The sequence below is a fragment of the Schistocerca nitens genome, chromosome 5 (assembly GCF_023898315.1).
Source record: "Schistocerca nitens isolate TAMUIC-IGC-003100 chromosome 5, iqSchNite1.1, whole genome shotgun sequence".
NCBI classification, from domain to species: Eukaryota; Metazoa; Arthropoda; class Insecta; order Orthoptera; family Acrididae; genus Schistocerca; species Schistocerca nitens.
In genome coordinates, this window is record NC_064618.1 from 400,159,659 (window position 1) to 400,184,903 (window position 25,245).

The following is a 25,245-nucleotide window of genomic DNA, read 5'->3' on the forward strand; positions in this document are numbered from 1 at the left end:
TTAATATCGGATGTTTTAGCAAGCCAGTCTAGATGCGAGAGGGTGACAGAGTAGACTTTTGTCATCTTGGAGGACGTTTGTGTGAACGACGCAATCATCATGAAATAGCAGATGAAAGGACAATACTTGAACACCGAGAATGTTGAACATTCTTCTTCATATTCTCGGTAACCTGAATGTGTTCAAGGCATGTTACGGAAAACACCCCACAACATCGAGGAACCTTTGGTCTCAGCACCATCCTCCACACACGCCTCATTGGGCTGACAATGTACTTCATCGATAGCATCATTTCAAAAAGGCAAATTTACACCTCACAGGACCACACTCCGTCCGAACAGGTCTCGGAAGACCCAACGGTACCGACCGACCGCCGTGTCACCCTCAGACGATAAGCGTCCCTCGATGTGTGCATGGAAGGGCATGAGGATCGGACCACATTACGTGCCTCCATTCAGCTACTGCCCAGTTTCTGTGTTGTTTGGCCCACGGTAAAGGTGCAGCTTTATGTGTTGTGCGAACAACGACCTCATGCGAGGCATCTGATTCCAAATGCGTATTCCGAACGTCTTTCGCAGTCTTCAGCTGCAAAAAGGTTAGATGCCCCCATTTCTGTCGGGTTTGAAAACGACTGTCATTGAAAAGGCACCCGTCTCGGGCCCTTGTCGTTTAGGATCTTCTTTCGGCGGCTGTTACTGGTACATTCCTTGTAGAACTGTCGGACAGTCCATGTTGATATTCCAACTAATCGGGTAATTTAAATCACATTGTGGTAATAAGTACGTCCAAACAGGACAGTTCCTTTGTGCCATTCTGTCACGACTCCATGTCAACTCATATTACTGCGGCCGAGCCCATACAGCCGACTGCTACGCAGACAAGACAACTCTTCACTACCTTGAGTGATTACCTTGTACCAATTCTACAGCGTTCAAAACTACCAGTGTGCTCTTTTATTAGGTTGAGTAACATTTTTTCGGTGAGTTTACTTAGTCTTGTCCACATTAACGTTTCCCCCTCCTCTACTCAGACACTTGTCCATGTAGTGTTGCCATTTTAACACGATGTCCTGGAAACCTTCTATTGGATTTCAGTGCCCGTTACGAATTCACTGGACTCGCATTCAGGAGGACGACGGTTCAATCCCGTCTCCGGCCATCCTGATTTAGGTTTTCCGTGATTTCCCTAAATCGCTACAGGCAAATGCCGGGATGGTTCCTTTAAAAGGGCACGGCCGATTTCCTTTCCTCACCCGAGCTTGCGCTCCGTTTCTAATGTCCTCGTTGTCGACGGGACGTTAAAACACTAATCTCCTCCTCTCCGTTACGAATTCTGTTTAATGTCTTGAACGATGTTAAATGGCCTTCTTTCTCGACCGAAAGAAGAACAACTCAACTGGAGCAATGTCGGCCAAAGAAATGCAATGTCGTGTGACGAGGGCCTCCCGTCGGGTAGACCGTTCGCCTGGTGCAAGTCTTTCGATTTGACGCCACTTCGGCGACTTGCGCGTCGATGGGGATGAAATGATGATGATTAGGACAACACAACACCCAGTTCCTGAGCGGAGAAAATCTCCGACCCAGCCGGGAATCGAACCCGGGCCCTTTGGATTGACACTCTGTCGCGCTGACCACTCAGCTACCGTGGGCGGACTGTCGGCCAAAAATTTAGCGGAGGAAAGAAGGGAAAGGGGGAGGGGAGGGGAGGGGGAGAGCTGAAAAGTCACAAGATTTTTGCCACAAATCCCACGACTTTACAGAGTTAAACAAGCTGGCACGTTATCATTATTAAAGATACATGAGTTATCTTGCAATAACTGTGGCCTACGTCTGCGAATTTTCTGGTACAACCTCTTCAAAACTCTTACATTTAACATCTTGCTACAAACGAGATCTACATTTGTGAATTTACTGGTTCATCCTTTTAAAAACACTTTATCTAATGACGATTGATCATTTGACCTTTAGGGAAAAATTTGAAATGCAAAATTTCACTGCTTTCGAAAAAAGGACTGTTGTGCTATTTTTGAAGTGAAAGTCTTTCTTGCCAGCCACTGAAAAAATGGACCTCTTTCCGAATATCAAAGCTGTAAATTCATTTCTCGTCTCCTGCGATGATGTTATTTCATACATTTTTGGTCAACGTCATGTTGTTAGAGGAGTTACTAGCAAACAGTGCACTGAAGAAACTTGCCTCTCCGCGACATCAACAACTTTACGTTAGTCCGTAGGTCGTTGAGAAGGCGCATTGAGTTGTGCATTCAGGAAAATGAGCACTTGTTTGAACACCCCACTGAAGTGAACATTTAGCCATCAGAACACCCATCTGAGCACAGCCAACTATGTACAGTATGTTGCACCCACTACAAAAAGTTTTAATGTTTCTAGCTCTCTAACCAAAATTTATAGAAATCTGAATTAAACTGATGTATACACAGTTTTTTTTAACTCTTCAGCTGCATGATAGATAAAATGTTCTATTTAGTCAGCTGCATGATAGAAAAAAATGTTCTATATATATATATATATATATATATATATATATATATATTAATTCTTTGACTCACTGGGGTAGCCGAGAGCGCTAACGCGCTGCTTCCTGGACTCGGGTAGGCGCGCTAGCCCCGGATCGAATCCGCCTGGCGGATTAACGACGAGGGCCGGTGTGCCAGCCAGCCTGGATGTGGTTTTTAGGCGGTTTTCCACATCCCGCTAGGTGAATACCGGGCTGGTCCCCACGTTCCGCCTCTTTTACACGCGTCGCATTCATCTGAAACACGTTCGCACTATTTCACGATTTACACTAGACGCAGACAGTTGGGGTACACTGATCCTGTCCTGGGGGGTACGGTGTGGCAGCAGGTAGGGCATCTGGCCATCTCTAACACTGCCAAATCCGTTGTAACCACGCCAACCCTGCGATCGCTGTGGGACTATGGCGTAAGCGAAAGCGTTTATATAACTCTTTGCTGAACTCTTCGAAAATAATTATGTAAACTATTTTAAATACTCCCCAAAAAGAGTAACTTTTCTTACGTTTACCTATGTAAATAATACTCCTTTCACTTGTTATTTTTTTAGTTACAAATAAAAACATTTTATCAGAAATACACTTTATATATGTATATGATTGAAAGTGATGTTTAGGACAACGAAGTTTTGAAGATATTGTAAGTAGCTTCACCAGTATCACGTGTAGGTGCAAACTAATAGGTTTATTTGAAACTTTTATTTTAAAGGTGATTTTTCGGGACAGTATTTTATAGCATTAATTACACACAAAATCTGCTAGATTATTACATTCCTATTGTTATCTTGTATCTGAGTAAGAAGCATGTTTGCTTATAGTTGCAATATTCTCTTGAACTGAAATACCTTTTTGTATAGATATTGATTTGAGTCTTTTCTTCTTTTTTTTTTTTACAAAAAATGCAGTTGCTAATAGTGATACTAATAACCCAAGTCATGTATCTTAATGATTTCATTTCGTTTCATTTTTCAAGTATTGGTAATTCATTAAAAAATGTAGGGCCCGATGGTCGAGTGGTAAAGCGGTTGCTTGGAAAGCGATTGGTTGCGGGATCCTATCCCGGTCAGATAACGGAAATTTTCACTCTACTTTTAATCTAGCCTTCACTTCTCAAAGATATGAGTATTCGCCAGGAAGGGCACGTGATTCAGATTCCATCTTAAACTGTACGTTCACTGTGTCCAGTTCGATAACTGAAGTAAATTAGGGACACGCAAGGACCGAAGTAGCGTCCTATTGAAAGACATGCACCCGCCCCTGACCCACACTCAATGAAATACACTGATCAGCCAGATAATTATGACCACATTCCTATTTGCCAATATGTCCACCTTTGGCACGGATAACAGCGGCGATGCATCATGGCACGGAAGCAATGAAGCCTTAGCAGATCGATGGAGCGAGTTAGCACCACATCTACACACACAAGTCAACTAATTCCCGTTAATTCCGGAAAGAGGGACGTCAGAAGTGACGCCATACTCAGTCACATCCCAGATGTGTTCGATCGGGTTCGGATCTGGCGAGTGCGGGGGCCAGGACATCAACTATAACTCGCCACTGTTTTCCACGAATCACTCCATCGCACTCCTGGCCTTGTGACATGGAGCATTGTCTTGTTGAAAAATGCCACTGCCGTCGCGAAACATGATCGTCATGAAGGGGTGTATGTGGTCTGTAACCAGTGTATGATACTTCTCGGCCGTCATGGCGTCTTACACGAGCTCTATTGGACCCATAGATCCCCACTTAAACGTTCCCCAGAGCGCAGTAGCACCGCCGCCAGCTTGTCTCCGTCCCGAAGTGCAGGCATCAAGGAACTGTTCAGCTGGGAGACGACGGATTAGCGCCCTCCCATCGGCATGATGAAGAAGATATGGAGATTCGCCAGCCATGCATTCGGGAGGACGACGGTTTAATCCTGCGTCCGGCCATCCTGATTTAGGTTTTCCGTGATTTCCCTAGATCGCTCCAGCAAATGCCGGGATGGTTCCTTTGAAAGGGCACGGCCGACTTCCTTCCCCGTCCTTCCCTAATCCGATGAGACCGATGACCTCGCTGTCTGGTCTCCTTCCCTAAAATCAAGCCAAGACAAGCCAACCATTAAACGCTCTGCCGCTGCACCAATCTGCAGTGCTATGGTCAAGTGCCAGCCGGGGTGACCGAGCGGTTCTAAGCGCTACAGTCTGGAACCGCGCGACCGCTACAGTCGCAGGTTCTAATCCTGCCTCGGGCATGGATGTGTGTGACGTCCTTAGGTTAGTTATGTTTAAGTATCTCTAAGTTCTAGGGGACTGATGACCTCACATGTTAAGTCCCATAATGCTCAGAGCCATTTGAACCATTTTTTCGATGGTCAAGTGCCCATTTCTGTCGTACGTGCCTATTTATAAAATGCATATTTGACCATCAGCTGATTTCAATTTTAAACCCAAATATCAACCGGTTTCAGTCATGGACCATCTTCACGGATAAGGGTTAAAATGGTTTAAGCCACCACAATACATTGTTCATTAGTTAATAATTAAAATTAAAAGCAGCTTACAGTCAAATACGCTTTTAATACATTATTTGACGGCTGTTGACAGCCACCTTCAAAATGGTTCAAATGGCTCTGAGCACTATGGGACTTAACTTCTAAGGTCATCAGTCCCCTAGGACTTAGAACTACTTAAACCTAACTAACCTACGGACAACACACACATCCATGCCCGAGGCAGGATTCGAACTTGCGACCGTAGCGGCCGCGCGGTTCCAGACTGTAGCGCCTTTAACCGCTTGGCCACCACGGCCGGCGACAGCCACCTTCCAGAAAAGTACTTACCTATGTCGTGATGTTAACATTGGCACATGGGTCGTCAGCTGTGGAGGCCCTTCGTTAGCAGTGTTCGGTGCTCTGTGTGTTCAGCACACTTCTACTCTGCGTACCATTAAAGTCTGATGTTAGTTCCGTCACAGTTCGACGCCTGTCCTGTTTTACCAGTCTGTCCAGCCTACGACGCCCGACATCTGTAATGAGTGACTGCCCAGCCCCACGACATCTGGACGTGGTTTCACCTTGGTTCCGCCAAGTGTTGAAGACACTCACCACAGCACCCCTAGAACACCCGACACGTCACGGAGTTTCGGAAATTCTTGTGCCGAACATTCGGGCCATCATAGTCTGCTCTCCGTCAGACTCAGATAGACCGGGCGCCTCCCCCATTCTACACACGGACAGCACGCTTATTTACTTACATGCAGCGTGCGTGTGCCTGATAAGCAGTCATTCCTTGCCAAGTTCAAATGGTTCAAATGGCTCTGAGCACTATGGGACTAAACATCGGAGGTCATCAGTCCCCTAGAACGTAGAACTACTTAAACCTAACCTAAGGACATCACACACACCCATGCCCGAGGCAGGATTCGAACCTGCGACCGCAGCGTTCGCGCGGTTCCAGACTGAAGCGCCTAGAACCGCTCGGCCACCCCTGCCGGCTCCTTGCCAAGTGACGCTGGTATTGCCTGGACGGGTTTGTGTCGATAGGGGGTCTGTGGTCATAATGCTCTGGCTGATCAGTGTATATTGTATACTAAAATTTTCTACAGTTGAATAATACGCCTTAAAGGCTGCGTTAAACGCTTTTAATTCGTAACTTTTCCTGAAATGCAGTGCTTGCGCATTAATTATCACAAAATTTCCACCGGTAGGGTGCGCGCTCCAAAGGATCGCCTTAGGAACCTACATGTCCGAAATACGGCCTAGCTTCTTTCCATTAATTGAGAGCATAACAGTTCTCCTGTAGAGCATTTCCGTTGGCTGAAAATGTAACATTTCTCCAGCAGAATACTCAACTGATTAAAAAGAAACGCACAGAAGGATTAGGCTCTTTTCTCGATAAACAGCATCTGTGGGAGAGCATACAACTGCCGGCGCAGTGCAAGAGGGAGCCTCTCTTGTGACGGACTCTCGATGCAGGCCGGTTACGTACGAAGCGATTCGCAGCGAGCGGCCGGGCACCGGCTGACCTCGGAGAGCTGGCCCCAGCCAGTCCGTTCCGCCAGCAGAAAGCCGACCGCCGTACCGCCATTCTGCGCGCTGCTTTCTGCGCTCGCCAGGACAGTGTCGAATGTCCTGCGCCTATCGCTTTTCACGTGACTTAATTCTGATGCAACGGGAACACACGAGGCCGTAGCGTATTCCGCAGCAGCTGATGATCGGCAGCTGGAGCATCGAGGCCTAACGTGGTGGGGCGCTTAGTCCATGACCAGTGGCATCTGGACTTACGAACATCGTCACTCAGCTGATGAACAGACAAAAAACGGAGACCTATAGTGTTTAAGTCTTTTATTTACAGTTGAGAGAATATTTTGCAAATCTTAATACTGACCTCGCCGTTAGCCATTGCATATAAAATACAGGGTGACAAACCGGTTTCCAAAGTATTCTTTTGTTAAGTTTCCCTTTAATCAGAGAGAATGACATAAATATAGATTTTGTGAGCTAAAGGAAAGGCAGACCACGTCCAGGTCTTGTGAGAATCCTCACAATGTTTTGAATTCCCAATACAGAGAAATTGCTGTTAACAAAGACAGAAAATAACTGCCATTCATAAAAAAATAACACAGTTGTACAACAGTTTACTATTTTTCGCACATGCCCCAAATTGTGTTTGGTAAGAGTGAGGTTCAAGTCTCTGTCCTGCTATCATCGGGATTTAGATTTTTCCAAAATTACGTGCGGTGAGTACGATAAATACAAGACTTTTGTATTTTTAAATAGCAGTTAATTTAAACAGGAATGAATAAAATAGGAACAAATCAGATTAAGCACATTTCTATCATAGTCACAATGCAATGGCTGTGATGCTGAGACATGTCGAATGTCGTCAAGTCTGTCACACATCTTTACACTAACACTAGCTCTTTAAATATTTGTCTGGAACGCGCCGCTCCAGAATATAATAAAAACATAATTGCGTAGGCTTCAGTGGCCAGTCAGTCGACATAAAAATTTTCTGGGTTTGGTACCGCGTCATAATGTAAAAACTACTGCTGCTATAGAACAGCCAACGTTTCGGCCACGATTGCAGCGGCCTTCTTCTGGGTTTAATGGTGCGTTCTAGCTATGCAGTGTCCTTTATATTTTGTTGTTAGTGTTCACTGCGCATGCCATTACGTCATAATTTTAAAAAGGTAGTTGGTTTATTGGTCACTTAAGGAAGTAGGAGGAGAGAGAACTTTGCCGGCCGAAGTGGACGTGCGGTTAAAGGCGCTGCAGTCTGGAACCGCAAGACCGTTACGGTCGCAGGTTCGAATCCTGCCTCGGGCATGGATGTTTGTGATGTCCTTACGTTAGTTAGGTTTAACTAGTTCTAAGTTCTAGGGGACTAATGACCTCAGCAGTTGAGTCCCATAGTGCTCAGAGCCATTTGAACCATTTTTTTTTTGAGGGAACTTTATTTTTAATAGGTTATTGCGGTGGAGGGAGAACGTAACCTCTGTTGTCCATTGGCTCTTGTGCTATGTGCCATGATTGGTGGCCACCGTCGAATGAGAAGTCTGCTGCTGCTTACCAACTGCTGGACGTCGGCCGCACAGCGGCAGTTATTCGCCGGTAGTGCTAGTGCCCCGTGTTGACAGTGCGGTCTGTTGGGCTCTGATTGCTGGCAGCCAAGATGGGGCAAACCTGAGTCCACCCTCCCTGTTCATGTTGTTAGGGTGTTTGAGTATTACTCAAGTATTTAAGTATTACTCAAACACCCTAACAACATGAACAGGGAGGATGCACTCAGGTTTGCCCCATCTTGGCTGCCAGCAATCAGAGCCCAACAGACCGCACTGTCAACACGGGGCACGAGCACTAACGGCGAGTAACTGCCGCCGCGCGGCCGACGTCCAGCAGTTGGTAAACAGCAGCCAACTTCTCATTCGACGGTGGCCACCAATCATAGCACATAACACAAGAGCCAATGGACAACAGAGGTCACGTTCTCCCTCCACCGCAATAACCTATTAAAAATAAAGTTCCCTCTCCTCCTTCTTCCTTAAGTGACCAATAAACCAACTACCTTTTTAAAATTATGACGTAATGGCATGCGCAGTGAACACTACAACAAAATATAAAGGACACTGCATAGCTAGAACGCACCATTAGACCCGGAAGAAGGCCGCTGCAACCGTGGCCGAAACGTTGGCTGTTCTATAGCAGCAGTAGTTTTTACATTATGACGCTGTACCAAGCCCAGAAAACTTTTATGTCGATAATAAAAACAGTTTAAATTCCTCCGTTCTTACCAAGGCTATCTCAGGTCGGGCGAATTCCGAAACTAGAAATCCCGTCACGACCCAATCTCCCGGTTGGGAATCCGTTTATCCCACTCTCATTTCGTTGAAGTTTGATTAAAGAGAACCAAACTATACAATCCGTCGAATCTTGAGAAAGCCTGCTACTTTTCTGTAGAGAAATAAAACGCATAAAAAAGGATTAAACGAGAAACTTTACTGGTTCTAAAAATGAGCTCATTTCTAGATAGAGCAATCTAGTTCTATCTTGCGTTATAGTAACAATAATGTGAAAACATGAATTCCTGTCTGTGCTTTATTACGACAAACAACAGAATAGAAAGGCTATTTCTGCAGTTGACGCAGACTATCTGTTAGATTCTAGGAATGTTAAAACTACATAAAAACCTACTGAGCAGTCATGACAGAAAAAAATAAAATAAAATCAACAAACAACTGTGCAATCTATAGCGTTCGTGGAGGTATATGAACGGAGACTAATTTCCGCAGTACAAAGCGAATTAACGTTTTCAGAATAACAAACTAAACCAGATGAAAATACAAAATGGGAATGTCAACATAAGCGCAGATTATCAACAGTTTCTTTTTTTTAAGGATCCCATTCAGACCACCATTATTTAATCGGTTTGTTGGTGAAACAATGAAGACAGTCAAAAGAATCTGTGGGGACGAGGGTAAAGTGGTATTGCTGTTCCCTCTGATAGCTAAGAAGACTTTGGAGAAATCTGAAATGCAACGTTTAGAGTGCAGGTTTAGAGACGAATAAATGAATGGCAAAAGAAATGAGGAGGAGAAATGAGTACACTATTAACTGAGGAACGTAAATGCTGATGATCGTATTTCATACAAAGTACTCCTCTGTCATTAGGTACAAGCTGGTGCTTCGTCTACAATGTAAGCTGCCGTTAGTCGACCCGCAACAGCACCCGCTGTGTTCAGATCTTTCGCCAAGCTGCGGTCTTTTCACTTCGACACACTTCTCTGTGTATCCCTAGGCAACTTGGAACAGCAACTTTCTCCTACTGAACGAAAGTGTTTACCTGTTTCCCGTTTCACTGTATAAACATTCTCTAGAGTATCAATACAGTTTATCAGCGTGACTGTTGTACGTAAACTCTAGCTCACAAATTACCTTTAAACGACTATAATAGCAGCACACAGACAAAAATCAGTGATTTTCAGATCACTGGTAGATGTCCACTACAGCCGCTTGAGAGTCGACCAAATTTGATAGCTGTGTTCAGCCGTTAAGGCGAAGTGATAGGTCACGTTACAGTTTAGTGAAAACAGATACGAGAAAATAAAAGAGTTACTTGGATTCGCATTGAAGACACTTTCTTACTGTCAACTAGGATCTAACATCACCATTCAGTTGAATAAAATCGAACTGTTTTCGCTTTCCGTTATTACAGACTGCCACGGGAGACTTCACCCGAGAGAAAACGATGCTCGAACCAGAATCTATCGGTTCGAATCTTAGTGGTGGAATCGACTGCATATTATCAGTGTTTGAGTGATAGACGAAGAAGAGGCTGTGACGTACGGCTTTTGATCACCAGACAGCTTGCCAATGGCACGGCTAAATCTGATATCCTTCCACACCGCCGAGCCTGGCGGTGCAGTGGTAAAACAGATGACTCTCATTCAGGACGACAGCGAGTCATACCACAACAACGGATTTAGGTTTTCGATTATCTCCGTAAATCTCTTATAGCAAACGCCGGTATGGTTCCTTTGATAAGGAAATCCCCATACCGACCTTGTGATTCGTCTCTAATGGCGTCATCGTCGACGGGACGTTTAACACTAACCTTCCTTCCTTCTCCCACAGTGACTCGAACACAAAAACAGTGTTACTTTCTACATCAACATATACCTCAAAAGGCCGCAAGCCACCTGACGGTGTGAGGCAGAGGGTACTCTGGTACCAATAACTGATCCTCCGTTTTTCATTAACGAATGGCGCACGGGAATAACGACTGTCGGTAAGCCTTTGTCTTAGCTCTATTTTCTCGACTTTTTTCGTTGTCGTCATTTCGAGAGACACGCATGGGAGGAAGTGATATGTTGACCGACTCTTCCCGAAAAGTACGCTCTCGAAATTTCAATAGCAATAGTGGTAAGAGGAAGCTTGCCTGTCATTTACCACGAGGCAAAAGTGGAATCTTGCGGATGCAAATACCTTGCTCCACGAAGGGAACCATGGTGTAACAACTGGGATATACGTTGGATGTATCGGACCACGCGTGGAAATATCTAGTATCAGCGTTCCCTTTGAGGGTACGGTGAGCCCCTTGACAGACCACACAGCAGTTACCCACAGATGTGTCTGAAACTACCTTATGCCTTGTTTTCAGGATAATGTGGCGTTCTTAGTCAGTGTGAAATGTGCGGCAGAGTGCCCGAATCAAATGTCCTTGGCGGTTAATCATTAAATGCGGTGATCGATCATCCAGATGTGGACAGTAAGACCAGCGGTATCCTTGGTGCTATTCGGGAGCAATAAATTAGTAGCGGATTTCCATCTCGTATTCGCTTTTATTTATAAAATCTCTAGCTGTTACCTGCTGCTGCACTAGCATATAAGTAGTTTTTTTATGATGAGCGGCGGTGAGTAGGTAAGTAAAAAATAGAGATTCTGACAATTCCAAGGAGTTAAGGAACTCTGTAGTGTATGAAATGACTTTTTCAGTGGCCATAATATTATCGACAGACCAATATTCTACATTATGTGCTTCTAAAAATTCTAAAATTATTAAATAGCGTATAACTGAGAAGAAAGAAAATTTAGCACAAATTTTATGATATTTATGTGTGGAATAATTCAGCTGCCATCATGTGCCTGCGTATTCGGGTAACCATAACTCGCGATCTTTGCGTCGGCAGGGACAGGTGGAACTGAAGCGTGATGTCTCGTGTTTCAGAAAAGATACCAGAAGCGGCACTTCTCGGCAGCGGCCACCACAACATGAGCCACGACAACCCAGCCTTCTCGGAGCATCCGTCGCACACCGATGCCGCCGATGCCTTGGTGAGTACTCGACATGTTGTGACTGAACAGAGCGCAAAACTTTAAGGTGGTTGCCCCACACACTCAACACCAACGCAAGTCAGAAAATCCTTCGTTTTTTTATATTTAATAAAACAACGTTTTAGAAAGTTTCCAAGTCAGAAATTCGTAACAAACGTTACCTTGTCTCTACACACACACACACACACACACACACACACACACACACACACACACACGAACTCGTCAGATCGTGGACGGTAGCACACTTTCAAATACCTGCGAACAATAGCGAATGGTTTTTGCATTGATGTAGCGTCTCTGCATTAGCAAGGTCTTCTGCCAATTAGAAAAAAGGCAATTTTTTTTCCTGGCCTGTGAATGTCAATTATGGACTGAGGTCAAGGAGAACGTGCAGGCCTTGGAACTGGTCGTCTTTCACCTACCTATTTGTCACAGCAGATACCATCCAATGCATCTCCAAGAAATGTGACTGAAGTGAGACGGTACCCCATCGTGCATAGACGACTTGCTTTCTCTCATCATCTCGCATTAACTCTAGGACAAAGTTCAGAATAAAGTCATCGTATACAGTCACTCTAAAACGTGCTGGAAGAGCATGTGTCTCTACGAGGCAGCCAGATGCAATTCAACATCGAGTTGCTGCTGGTCTCTATCCTGAAACGTACCATGAGATCTTCATCCGCTTAAGAAATGTTAGTTTTCAATATTGTCTGTTAAATCGCATCCAACAGTTGCCTCGTCTATGAAGAAGACTAAAAACACAGACTAAATATTGAAAAAGTGAAATTTTCCACTCTACAGCGGAGTTTGCGCTGATATGAAACTCCCTCGCGAATTAAAACGGCGCGCCGGACCGGGACTCGAACCCGAGACCTTTGCCTTTTGCGGGCGGAAGTACAGCTGTGAGGACGGGTAGTGAGTCGTCCCTGGAGAGCTCAGCTGGTAGAGCACTTGGCTGCGAAAGGCAAAGGTTACGGATTCAGGTTCCGGTGTGGCACACAGTTTTAATCTGTCAGGAAGTTTTAACGGATTCAACGGTGACCGGCAGCTGTAAAACGTTGCTCAAATTCGTTACGATACGGATACATGAACTGCGCGTGAAGTGCCGTCCATACAGTTATTATAAGAAGTATTACGTGTTACTGTGAATCCCGAAGACGTAGGAGGTTTGATTCGTCCCTCGGGCATGGGTGTGTGTGTTGTCCATAGCGTAAGTTAGTTTAAGTAGTGTGTAGGCTTAGGGACTTATGACCTCAGTAGTTTGGTCCCATAAGACCTTACCACAAATTTCCAGTTTTCCAATCCCGAAGAATGGTTTCTTCTTAGTTTGGTGTACAAAGAGTTACTGGTCTAACTCGATCCATCATTTTTCAAGTTACGGATCTCGTTTCACGAATAAAGTTTTGACATTCGGCTGTATTCTGTCTCTGAATGTAGCCTTACAGCGTAGGAGTCCATTACTGTTCATGGGGCCGTATACAAAAATCAGATCTGTCCCCCGCAATTTAAACAGAACACATATTAGGTGTCTCACTACTACAACAACTATTACCACACACACCGAGCGAGGTGGCGCAGTGGTTAGCACACTGGACTCGCATTCGGGAGGACGACGGTTCAATCCCGCCTCCGGCCATCCTGATTTAGGTTTTCCGTGATTTCCCTAAATCGCTTCAGGCAAATGCCGGGATGGTTCCTTTGAAAGGGCACGGCCGATTTCCTTCCCCATCCTTCCTTCACCCGAGCTTGCGCGCTCCGTCTCTAATGACCTCGTTGTCGACGGGACGTTAAAACACTAATCTCCTCCTCCTCCTATTACCACACACGTGGAACGGTCAAGGCAGACTAACCTCAATAGCAAAATATCGCCATCGAAACTTCTATGAGTGCGTCAGCAGAGTGAATTGCAATAAATTGAAGACTTGTTGCTCAGCAGGCTGGGTATGTTTGAAGAAATTCGTTGTGATGTGATTAACGGCAAAGGCTGTCTACATCTACATGGATACTCTGCAAATCACATTTAAGTGCCTGGCAGAGGGTTCATCGAACCACCTTTACAATTCTCTATTATTCCAATCTCGTATACGAGCGGAAAGAATGAACACGTATATCTTTCCGTACGAGCTCTGATTTCCCTTATTTTATCGTGGTGATCGTTCCTCCCTATGTAGGTCGGTGTCAACAAAATATTATCGCATTCGGAGGAGAAAGTTGGTGATTGGAATGTCGTGAGAAGATTCCGTCGCAACGAAAGACACCTTTCTTTTAACGATTTCCAGCCCAAATCCTGTATCATTTCTGTGACACTCTCTCCCATATTTCGCGATAATACAAAACGTGCTGCCTTTCTTCGAACTTTTTCGATGTACTCCGTCAGTCCTATCTGTCCAAGCTGAATGTTTCTTACTTTCGACAAATTTGTACTGAACACTGGGCCGTCGTTAGTGACAGAATCAGAACATTTAAATATCATTTGGTTCTGCCGCTGGAGGTGGGAGCAACGCTCGGATTTCGTTTCCACGTGCAGGTGGGTTATCACCCGCCATTTGCGTTTAAGATCAGCTGCAAGCATACACTATTTCATTGTATCTTTTGAACTTTGTCTGGTTGTAGGGGTTCCCTCTCCTCATGATCTCTGAATAAGAACAAAACAATTCATCCCCTAGTTTCTAGTGCACAGAGATATGTCCTGAAAATGTAGCACCTTAGAGTTATACAAGGAAGATGCAGCACTTTCTTGTTCGTATCCGGGAAGGAGCCTGCAGCTGTTCGATTCATCTTTAAATGCAGCATTCTTTGAGCGAAGTTTCCGTTTAAATTTGAATCACGAGAAACGTTACACGTCACAATGTGACAGACCGACAACGTGGAAGCAGAGTGCGAACCTTCCCACCTCATTGTTCACATAGTCACGTCAGGCACAGAGGTTCTGCCGATACGGCGGCGGTTTGTTTTGGTAAACAGACGTCACTAAGACCATTGGCATTCAACGTATGGAAGCACAGTTCTTAATGACAGAGCCTCGCACGTGCGTTTAGCCCACCTGTCGTGACAATACGCTACTGCGGAGAACAAGTTTCAATCCTTCTCCTACGCCATCGTCTTTTTTCTTTTGGCACATTAGCACAGTGTAGTACAACGTACTCGAAAAGCCAGCTGGCCAAAACATAGCAGTTCAACTGTCATATAACCTTAATTACGTTCCTTCGGCTGCCGATTGTCAGATACTGAAATCGAGACTACTGAAATCGAAACCTGTGTGAGCTTCTTACCGCTGTGACCTATAAACGCGTAATATGTCCATTGTCATTCAGGAAATCTACTTACCGTCTTTAGAATAACGCATTTAACAAGTAATGTACTAAATACAATTAAATTTTTAGATCAACTGTCTGGTTGTATGCGTGGGTGCATGTGTGTCTGTGTGTAAGGGGGGGGGGGCGTTCTCTCTCTCTCTCTGTGTGTGTTTTGTAGAGGCTGTTAGCTATAAAGGCGTTAGCAACTTTATTAACTTAATTCTTAGGAAGCGTAACCTGTTTATTGTTCCTTTGTGAGGCATCTTTATTAACTGCAGTGAATGTTCAAAGACCATCAAAGTGTTTCCCTTATGGGACGTTTAGTTTTTAGTAGATAGATGCTATTGTCCTGCTCTACCAGCTGCGTCCACTCCCTTGTTCAGCATCCATAATTTGTACCTGTTAGCTGAATCCAGTGCCTTAAAGCAAGTGTTTTCTCGCTCAACAACTAGCTGTAACAGGCGGTCAAACTTACTCCACAATAGTCTATATTCTATTTGTTGATGTTCTGCTGTTTATGAATGCAACTAAAAGATTGTAGGAATGCAGTTCAAGGTGGGAGTTAATGTTTTGGTACAGAAATGGGTCCCTGCAAAACATGCTTCGTTGTTAAAGGTTTCTGGACCCTGTCAGTACCTTTTACCGCCCTTATTTCATACGTCACAGATATCGGTATTTATCTTTCCATACATATTGTGTAATTATCATATCAGACAATGCAGTTTAAGTCATCTGTAATCGCGAGCCATACTTTTGACTGATCACTAAGACTTTCCCGGAGGTGGGCAATATGAAGTATCAGATTCAAGGAGGAAATCAGCTGTCCTGATGCCGACCGATAGTGTTTTCTTGTTTCCTCATGCTGGACCAGAAAACATGACTCCATTGAAGCTGTCTCTTTGGAAATAGCCAATGCAAACGCACCGCCATTAAAAAGAAAAATAGGCCGCTGATGTGAGTTGTTTCTTAGATTCTCTGAGAGGAATTTTCCAAGCCTACATTTATATTTTCAACTCTCCTATAAAAATATCTAAAAGTATAAAATAAATTACTAATCTCCATTAACTGTTCGTTTCGAAAGGAACTTTTCATGGCTCTCACAAAATACCCAACGACAAACAAACAAATTGTTGCCGTCCTTGCTCAAAATAACCCTTACGAGAAACAATGCGAATACGGGGTAATTTTGCTAATTGGGGACAAACAGCAGGAAACGATCCGAACAACAAACAAACAAATGTGTTGCCACTGTTGCTCACAGTAATCCTTAAAAGAAACACCTAAGTCCAACAACATATACACTGGATAATTTGCTAATTCGGGCCGAACAGCGGGAAACAACCGTTGAGAGGATAAGGAGCAAAACAGGTCATATGGGCACATGGTTGAAAATTCGTTCCAAGGGAGATACAGGGTGAAAATTATTGAACTATACAAAGTAAAATCGTCATAACTCCTGAACGGTTTGCGTAACGACGTTCAAACTGCACAGCTGGCCGCAGGACGCGATGGGAATTAGTACGCGCATGTGCACGTGCCTTGTTATCGTCGACCAATTGCACGTGAAAATGTCACGGTACAAAAAAATGGCTCTGAGCACTATGGGACTCAAATGCTGTGGTCATAAGTCCCCTAGAACTTAGAACTACTTAAACCTAACTAACCTAAGGACAACACACACATCCATGCCCGAGGCAGGATTCGAACCTGCGACCGTAGCGGTCGCGCGGTTCCAGACTGTAGCGCCAGAACCGCTCGGCCAACAACGGCCGGCGTCACGGTACAGCGGCATGCCTGACCGTATAGCGCCTGTGAAGCCTACTATGCGACCAGTAACAGCCCAACTGCGGCTTAAAGGAAGTTTGCGATCGAGTTCAAGCTGAAGACAACAGATCCAAGTGTGCTAACAATCGAGAATTTGATTCGCAAGTTTGAGAGGAGGGATAGTGTTCGTGATGAAAGTATTGGCAATGTCGGTCACCCAAAAAGGGTGAAAACGCCTGAAAACATCGACAAGACACGCGCTGTGTTTCAAACCAGCCGCAGGAAATCTATCAGACAAACTGCACAACACATGGGAATCAACCGGGAGACAATGCGACAAACTGTTGTTAAAGACTTGCATCTATTCCCATACAAAATCCAAACCCATCGATCATTAAGTCGCAGGGCCGTGGAACAGCGGGTTTGTTTCGCCAGCACTATTATCCACAGAATTGACATACAGGATTTTGATGTGAATATGGCTTGTTTTAGCGACAAAGCCCACTTTCATTTGGATGGGTCCGTCAGTAAGCAAAACTGGCGCATTTGGGGGACTGACAATCCGTATTTCGAGATCGAGAAGTCTCTTCACCCTCAACGGGTGACTCTGTGGTGTGCAATGTCCAGTCACAGAGTAATCGGTGCGATATTCCTTGTTGGCACGGTGACTGCCGAATGGTACGGGAAGATTTAAGAAGATGATTTCATCCCCTTTATCCAAAATGATCCTGATTTCGACAAGATGTGGTTCATGCAAGACGGAGCTCGACCCCATCGAAGCAGGAGAGTGTTTGATGTCCTGGTGGAGCACTTTGGGGACCGCATTCTGGCTCTGGAGTACCCAGAGCCCACTGACATGGGCCTCTATTGACTACCATATTCTCCGGATCTGGACACATGTGACTCCTTTTTGTGCGGCTATATTATAGAAAATATGTACAGCAATATTCCAAAACCACTGCTGAGCTGGAAACAGCCATTGAGAAGGTCATCGACAGCATCGATCTCAGAATTTCGCTATTCGTCTGCGCCACATCATCGCCAATGATGGCAGGTTTATCGAACATGTCACAACCTAAATCCGAATATCTGTAGTGACGTTTACATGTTGGATAAAGTGTGTGCGCGCCGTTGTGTGTAACTAATTTATGGTTTTTTTTTTTACAGTTTTATAATTGTCATCCTGTACATTCATTTGAAGGTGGTAATAAAAAATCTTTGACAGTTTAGATTTCAATAACTGAAAGCACATTAGAGGAAACATCAGGGAACTGGGAATGTTCTTTCTGTACTATTGTTTTAGTTTCACATTCAAGCGAGCAGTAAGCTGGAGCACCATAGCAGGCCGCTGTGGCCGAGCGGTTCTAGGCGCTTCAGTCTGGAACCGCGCTGCTGCTACGGTCGCAGTTTCGAATCCTGCCTCGGGCATGGATGCGTGTGATGTCCTTAGGTTAGTTAGGTTTAAGTAGTTCTAAGTCTAGGGGACTGATGACCTCAGATGTTAAGTCCCATAGTGCTTCGAGCCATGTGAACCATTTCTGGAGCGCCATGCGGTAGCCACGTCACCCTTCGTACAACCAAAAGCACGCTTTCCAGCAGGGGAGGCAGTGTCACCCTGGAAAGTGCATAAATGCCTCGTCTGTGAGGCGTTGTGGAAGGATGACTGGTCCCATGAGATACGAGGGCTATGCCGAAAGTTTTTAGCAGAATGTGTGAAAAATAAATTCATTTGCAAAAAAACGTTTACAGCTTTTCAAAATACTCTCCATTAGCATGTATACATTTTTTCCATTCTCTGAAACCACTTAGAAAATGTGTCACTCCAAGCTTCTTTTGGGATGTCATTTAGTGCACTCTCGTACGCTGCAAAGGCCTCTTCATCTGATGAAAACTGCTGCCCTCGAATTTTTTCCTTAGTCTTAGGGAACATAAAGAAGCCACAGGGGGCCAGGTCAGGTGAATAGGGGGGCTGGGGTAACACTCGCACTTTTTTCTTCTCCAGAGAGTCCATCGTTCTGGCAGCCCTGCGCGCAGATGCATTGTCGTGATGCAGCAGAAGGTGCCCACTCTTGGACTTTGGATGCTGTGATTTCCATGTGGCGATGACTTTTGGAAGACAATCGTTCACGTACCAGTCAGCATTGACTGTACGACGTGTGTTCAAGGTCACAGAGGTGAGATGCCCAATATTTGTGAAAAAAGTTGCTACCATCTTTTTTCCAGAGCTCAGACTTCGTCGAACTTTTGTAGGTGGTTCCTCCCCTGGATAGCACCACACAGATGACTGTCTCTTCGTTTCAAAGTCATAATGGTAGACCCACGTTTCATCACCTGTGACGATATTGTAGGTGTCTTGGGACTTCCCTCCATTGAATTTTTCGAGCATGAAATCACACCAGTCCACTCTCGCCTCCTTTGGGTTTCTGTCAGGGAATGTGGCACCCAACGGGCACATCTCTTAGTAAGGCCTAAGTGACTATGAACGATGGTCTGTGCTGCTGTTGATCCAATATTTAGGGTCCCTTCAATGTCGCAAAATGTAAGATGTGGATCTTCTTTGATCATTTTCCTCACAGCATCAATGTTTTCAGGAGTCACAGCTGTTGCTGGCAGACTGGGACGAGGTTCATCTTCAATTGACTGCCGACCCCTCGAAAACTCGCGAAACCAATTTTCAACTGTTGCCCTAGAAGGGGAAGCTTCACCAAAAACACGCAGCAAAGAAGAATGGCATTCTTCGGCACTTAAACCCTTTTTAATAATCGTAAAAAATCATGGCGCGAAAGTCGCGGCGCGACAGCTCCATCCTGCATCATCTCTGACTCGGCACTGCCTGTGATTTCTTACCGCTCTGTGGGGGGATCACCGCTAGCCAGGGGCTGCACGCGCAGGTCCCAAGGTCGAAAAACATCGCTCTTTCGAATGAAAACAACCCCATTCTCTTCCGTCTTACGGTTTACGGAATGCTAAAAACTTTCGGCTTAGCCCTCGTAGCCGCCAATAATCCTCGGCCACAAACCGAGGTTGGTGGGTTGATTTGGGGTAGGGGACCAAACAGCGAAGTGATCGGTCCCGTCGGGTTAGGGAAGGATGGGGAAGGAAGTCGGCCGTGCCGGCCGGAATGGCCAAGCGGTTCTAGGCGCTACAGTCTGGAACCGCGCGACCGCTGCGGTCGCAGGTTCGAATCCTGCCTCGGGCATGGATGTGTGTGATGTCCTTAGGTAAGTTAGGTTTAAGTAGTTCTAAGTTCTAGGGGACTGATGACCAAAGTAGTAAAGCCCCATAGTGCTCAGAGCCATTTAAGAGATTTGAAGTCGGCCGTGCTCTTTCAAAGGAACCATCCCGGCATTGGCCTGAATCGATTTAGGGGAACTAGGGAAAACCTAAATCAGGATGGCTCGACGCGAGTTTGAACCGTCGTCCTCCCGAATGCGAGTTCAGTGTGCTAAACAAATTGAGGATTGAAACTTCCTGGCAGATTAAAACTGTGTGCCCGACCGAGACTCGAACTCGGGACCTTTGCCTTTCGCGGGCAAGTGCTCTACCATCTGAGCTACCGAAGCACGACTCACGGCCGGTACTCACAGCTTTACTTCTGCCAGTATCTTGTCTCCTACCTTCCAAACTTTACAGAAGCTCTCCTGCGAACCATGCAGAACTAGCACTCCTGAAAGAAAGGATATTGCGGAGACATGGCTTAGCCATAGCAGAAGCAAAGCTGTGAGTACCGGCCGTGAGTCGTGCTTCGGTAGCTCAGATGGTTGAGCACTTGCCCGCGAAAGGCAAAGGTGCCGAGTTCGAATCTCGGTCGGGCACACAGTTTTAATCTGCCAGGAAGTTTCAAATGAGCGCACACTCCGCTTCAGAGTGAAAATCTCATTCTGGAAACATCCCCCAGGCTGTGGCTAAGCTATGTCTCCGCAATATCCTTTCTTTCAGGAGTGCTAGTTCTGCAAGGTTCGCAGGAGAGCTTCTGTAAAGTTTGGAAGGTAGGAGACAAGATACTGGCAGAAGTAAAGCTGTGAGTACCGGCCGTGAGTCGTGCTTCGGTAGCTCAGATGGTAGAGCACTTGCCCGCGAAAGGCAAAGGTCCCGAGTTCGAGTCTCGGTCGGGCACACAGTTTTAATCTGCCAGGAAGTTTCATATCAGCGCACACTCCGCTGCAGAGTGAAAATCTCATTCTGGAAATTGAGGATTAATCGGCGCAGATGGTTCACTGCCACCAGACCATGGGGATTTGCTATAGCCCACAGGGGGTATTGTGAAAGCTGATGCTACCACCTGTCCTAAAGGTAGCGTCGTCTGTCAACAGGATGGGGTCGTGCTGGCCTGTGCGAGACGAACCAGCGACAATGCAGTCGCCGAGGAGGCATGTTCGTAGGTAATTCGGCCTCCATGCATTGTAAGTGTTAGGGGTAGTGGCAGCTGTCGTCAAGAATGTTCCACACTGTCGTTCGAGTTACGCCATGCTGATTAATATCACTAGAACAATGTGCTAGAACAATATGACGCAACATCACCACTTGAGTCGTCTGTGTAAGCAATGCGGTATTCAGAACACTAAAACTAAAACTTTAGTGATTGCTTACTGGAGAAAGGATAGAATCTGAACCAAAATCTTCGTGAGCAGAACAATTTTAGAATAAGTATAATCTTTGAAATTTTCAGCCTCTCATATTGGTATGCTAAGTAATATAATACAGTATACCTTAAACGGGAACCTTTTGTAAAATATGAAGTGCAGATATGAAGTTTATGTTAGGTATAAGAGTTTACTCAGGAAAGGACAACAGACGAATCAAACTCGTGTGAACGAGGTCAATGTAAAATAAGTAAACCTTCTAGTACAGTGTTTTCAGACATCTACGATGAAGCAGTCGAATTGTGTTCATCCAAAAGAATGGCTCGGGTGATAGTGCTGTTTTCACTAAATAAAGCTGCTTCCACAGTTTCGATACAGCAGAGAACTTGCCTCGTACGAGAAGAATATCTTCTCCTGTGAGCCTGACTTTCTGACTTACGCCTTTCCTGGCGACGATCTTTTGTTATATCGTAGTGATTAATATTTTCATACGAGGCCTGCGACACGGCAAGATATCGCTAAAACATTGCCTTGGACACCAGTACCAACATCGATCATCTTGAAGGTGATCACTTTACTGCATGGATTGGCTCTCTCACACATCCATAGCTGACGTTCACCTCTCACGTCTATAACAGCCGATTCTCCACTTTTCCGACGCTAATTATTTCAGCAGAGCCACGTGTTTATTTGCAGCTCAATCATATTACCGACAACACAAATCAGTAATAAGCGCAGAAGTAGCCTATCTCTCATTATATCAGTCTGTCATGTGTATCAGGCTGTGTGCTGGTGACGTCAGATGATTGAGTTAGTCATAACGACGCGACATGTTTGTGGGCGATACGTGAACTAGCCGGCCGAAGTGGCCGTGCGGTTAAAGGCGCTGCAGTCTGGAACCGCAAGACCGCTACGGTCGCAGGTTCGAATCCTGCCTCGGGCATGGATGTTTGTGATGTCCTTAGGTTAGTTAGGTTTAACTAGTTCTAAGTTCTAGGGGACTAATGACCTCAGCAGTTGAGTCCCATAGTGCTCAGAGCCATTTGAACCATTTGATACGTGAACTGTTCCAGTGACTGAAGGACAATACAACAGTGTATGCAAAATCGATGTCAGAATTCGATGTTTTGATCAGAAAACTAAGCAGGAGGCAACGCAAAGCACTGAAAATAGCCATCAAACGTTTCAATCAAAATGTCAAGTACTTTATCCACCCTGGGCAACTGTATTTCTATTTGCCGGAATAATCAGCAACCAGATGCACATCAGAAATTTTATTCCTTTCCCGGTTTCAGGCACCTAGTGCTCTTCGTCAGAAGTTTATAATTATCACTTTCTTTGCGAGTGTAAAAAATAAGTAGAAGTGTCCACGACTGCTACGGTCGCACGTTCGAATCCTGCTCGGGCATGGATGTGTGTCATGTCCTTAGGTTAGTTAGGTTTAAGTAGTTCTAAGTTCTAGGGGACTGATGACCACAGATGTTAAGTCCCATAGTGCTCAGAGCCATTTTTTAAGTAGACATGTGTAGCATAATGATGTGGCTATCCACATAACCACAGCAGTTTGCTGCATACATGTTCATACTTTTGACGTTAGCAAAGAATGGCATAGTTAAACCATTACCAGAAACTGGCAAGGGAATAAAACTTCTTTTGTGTAACTAACTGCTGATTATTTCAACAAATAAAATATTGACAATGCAGAAGTAAAATGAACTATTTTAGTTTTAAAAAGATAAATGTTAGGAAAAATTAAACTAAATCTGCATTCTCATTAAAAAATTGTCGCTCTGGTATGTAAACAAAAATACAGGGAGTGGTTTAATGTACAACGGAAATAGTGCTGCAGTCAACTTTCATCGAAAAACTTGGGCGTAGATTTTAATTCATAGAAGAGAATACTGCACGCAAAGGGGCATACTTTCTTTCGGAACCGTTTACACTCGGCACGTTGTTACAAGTAGATGCAGCTGAAAAAGTAGATTCTATCTTCACAGATTTTCGGCATGTGCTATTAGCGACTAACACCCAAATCACAAGCTTACGCAATGTCTTCACCGGTATGCGATCGGCTCGAAAGATGTTTCACTAATAAAACCCATTACGATATACAGAAAGGGGACTGTTCAGCAGAAGCTAAAGCAACATCAGATGTGTTCCAACGAATAGGACCGTTAATTTTCACAAGTGATTTATCAGACAGCGTTTACGCAGCACAACCACATTTCGCAATGACGATGCTGTTTTCTACAGTAAACTCTAGTCGCTACATGACCGTAAGGAAATGCACAATGACTTGCCACTGTTTCCACTTGCGTCAAGAATGGCTGCTCTCTTTAAATGTGGATAAATTCAAGATATACTCACAACAAAAAGAATTCACGGGTATGCGACAGTAAGTCAAGTGAAAACTTCTGGGTCGGCCCAGGTGGCCGAGCAGTTCTAGGCGCTACAGCCTGGAACTGCGCGACCGCTACGGTCGCAGGTTCGAATCCTGCCCCGGGCATGGATGTGTGTGATGTCCTTAGGTTAGTTAGGTTTAAATAGCTCTAAGTTCTAGGGGACTGATGACCTCAGAAATTGAGTCCCATAGTGCTCAGAGCAATTTGAACCATTTTTTGAAAACTTCTGGAATCTTTCAAATAGAATGGCGAGTGACAGTCAGGTTGATATCCCACCATTGTCTGGGGCGTGTCTGTCCACTTCTTCGCCGGTCCTCACGGCTCGATTCGAAACGCGATCATCACTGAAGACAATTCGACTCGAGTCAATGAGATTCTAGGCCCAAAACGAGCCTGGATACGCATCGGACAGCGGTGGGACACCAACCCGACTGTCACCCGCCATACGGCCCGACACTCAAGAGTGATGGTCTGGGATGTCATTTCTTTTCCCAGCAGGATCCCTTTGGTTATCACCCGCGGCAACTCGGCGGTACTTAGTACGACAACGATATTCAACGCCCCGTCTTGTTGCCCTTGATAACAAGCCATCCTGGGCTTACATTCCAGCAAGATAATGCCCACCCTCACACAGCGAGAGTTTCTACTGCTTGTCTTCGTACATGCCAAACGCTACCTTGACAAGCAACGTCGCCGTCCAATTGGGAAAGTATGGAGTATGATAATCAGGGCCGTCCTACCACCTCGGGATTTTGACGATCTAGCGCGCCTGTTGTACAGAATCTGACACGATTTCCCTCAAGACATCCAACAACTTTATCAGTGCCAAGCCGAACAACTGCTTGCACAATGGCCAGAGGTGGACCAACACATTACTGACTTGCTCGATCTGGGAAGCTCTTTCTTTTGAATAAATCATCAAATTTTTCTGAAATTGTTATCATTTGTTTTGTTTGTTCATCATATCTACCGATTACCGACCCATTTGGACAGTTAGTTCGTAGTGCGTCGTTTTCTTAACGAGCATAGTGGTAGTATAACAGAGAGTAGGGTGCACGAAGATGCACTGAGTCAGTCTGGAAGCTCAACATCGCTCGCGTGTCCGTGGTCGAGGACTCTCGGAAGTTAGCAGGTGCAGTCGCGAGCGTCTGACCGCCAAGGGCGAGCGCGTGCAGCGGCGGCTAGCGGAACTGCCGTGACGGCCACTGCGCGTGCGTAACTTACTCACTCGTTACGCCGTTGGCGTGCGGCGTGCAACGTCCGGCGCGAGGTCCGCTCGCTCTCAACGGTGAAAGTCGGCGCCGGTGAACGGCCAACGGAGGCTGCCCGTGCTGCAGCGCACGCCTCCGAGA

General features: G+C 45.3%; 1 protein-coding gene across 1 annotated transcript in view; it reads left to right on the forward strand.

Moving 5' to 3' along the window:
• LOC126259258 (proton-coupled amino acid transporter-like protein CG1139) overlaps positions 1 to 25,245 on the forward strand; it is a 77,032-nt gene that overhangs the window by 15,130 nt on the left and 36,657 nt on the right. The window contains exon 2 of the mRNA XM_049955893.1: positions 11,739 to 11,845. Coding sequence (XP_049811850.1) covers positions 11,783 to 11,845 — 63 coding nt within the window. The 5' untranslated portion in view covers positions 11,739 to 11,782. The remainder of the gene's footprint in view (positions 1 to 11,738; positions 11,846 to 25,245) is intronic.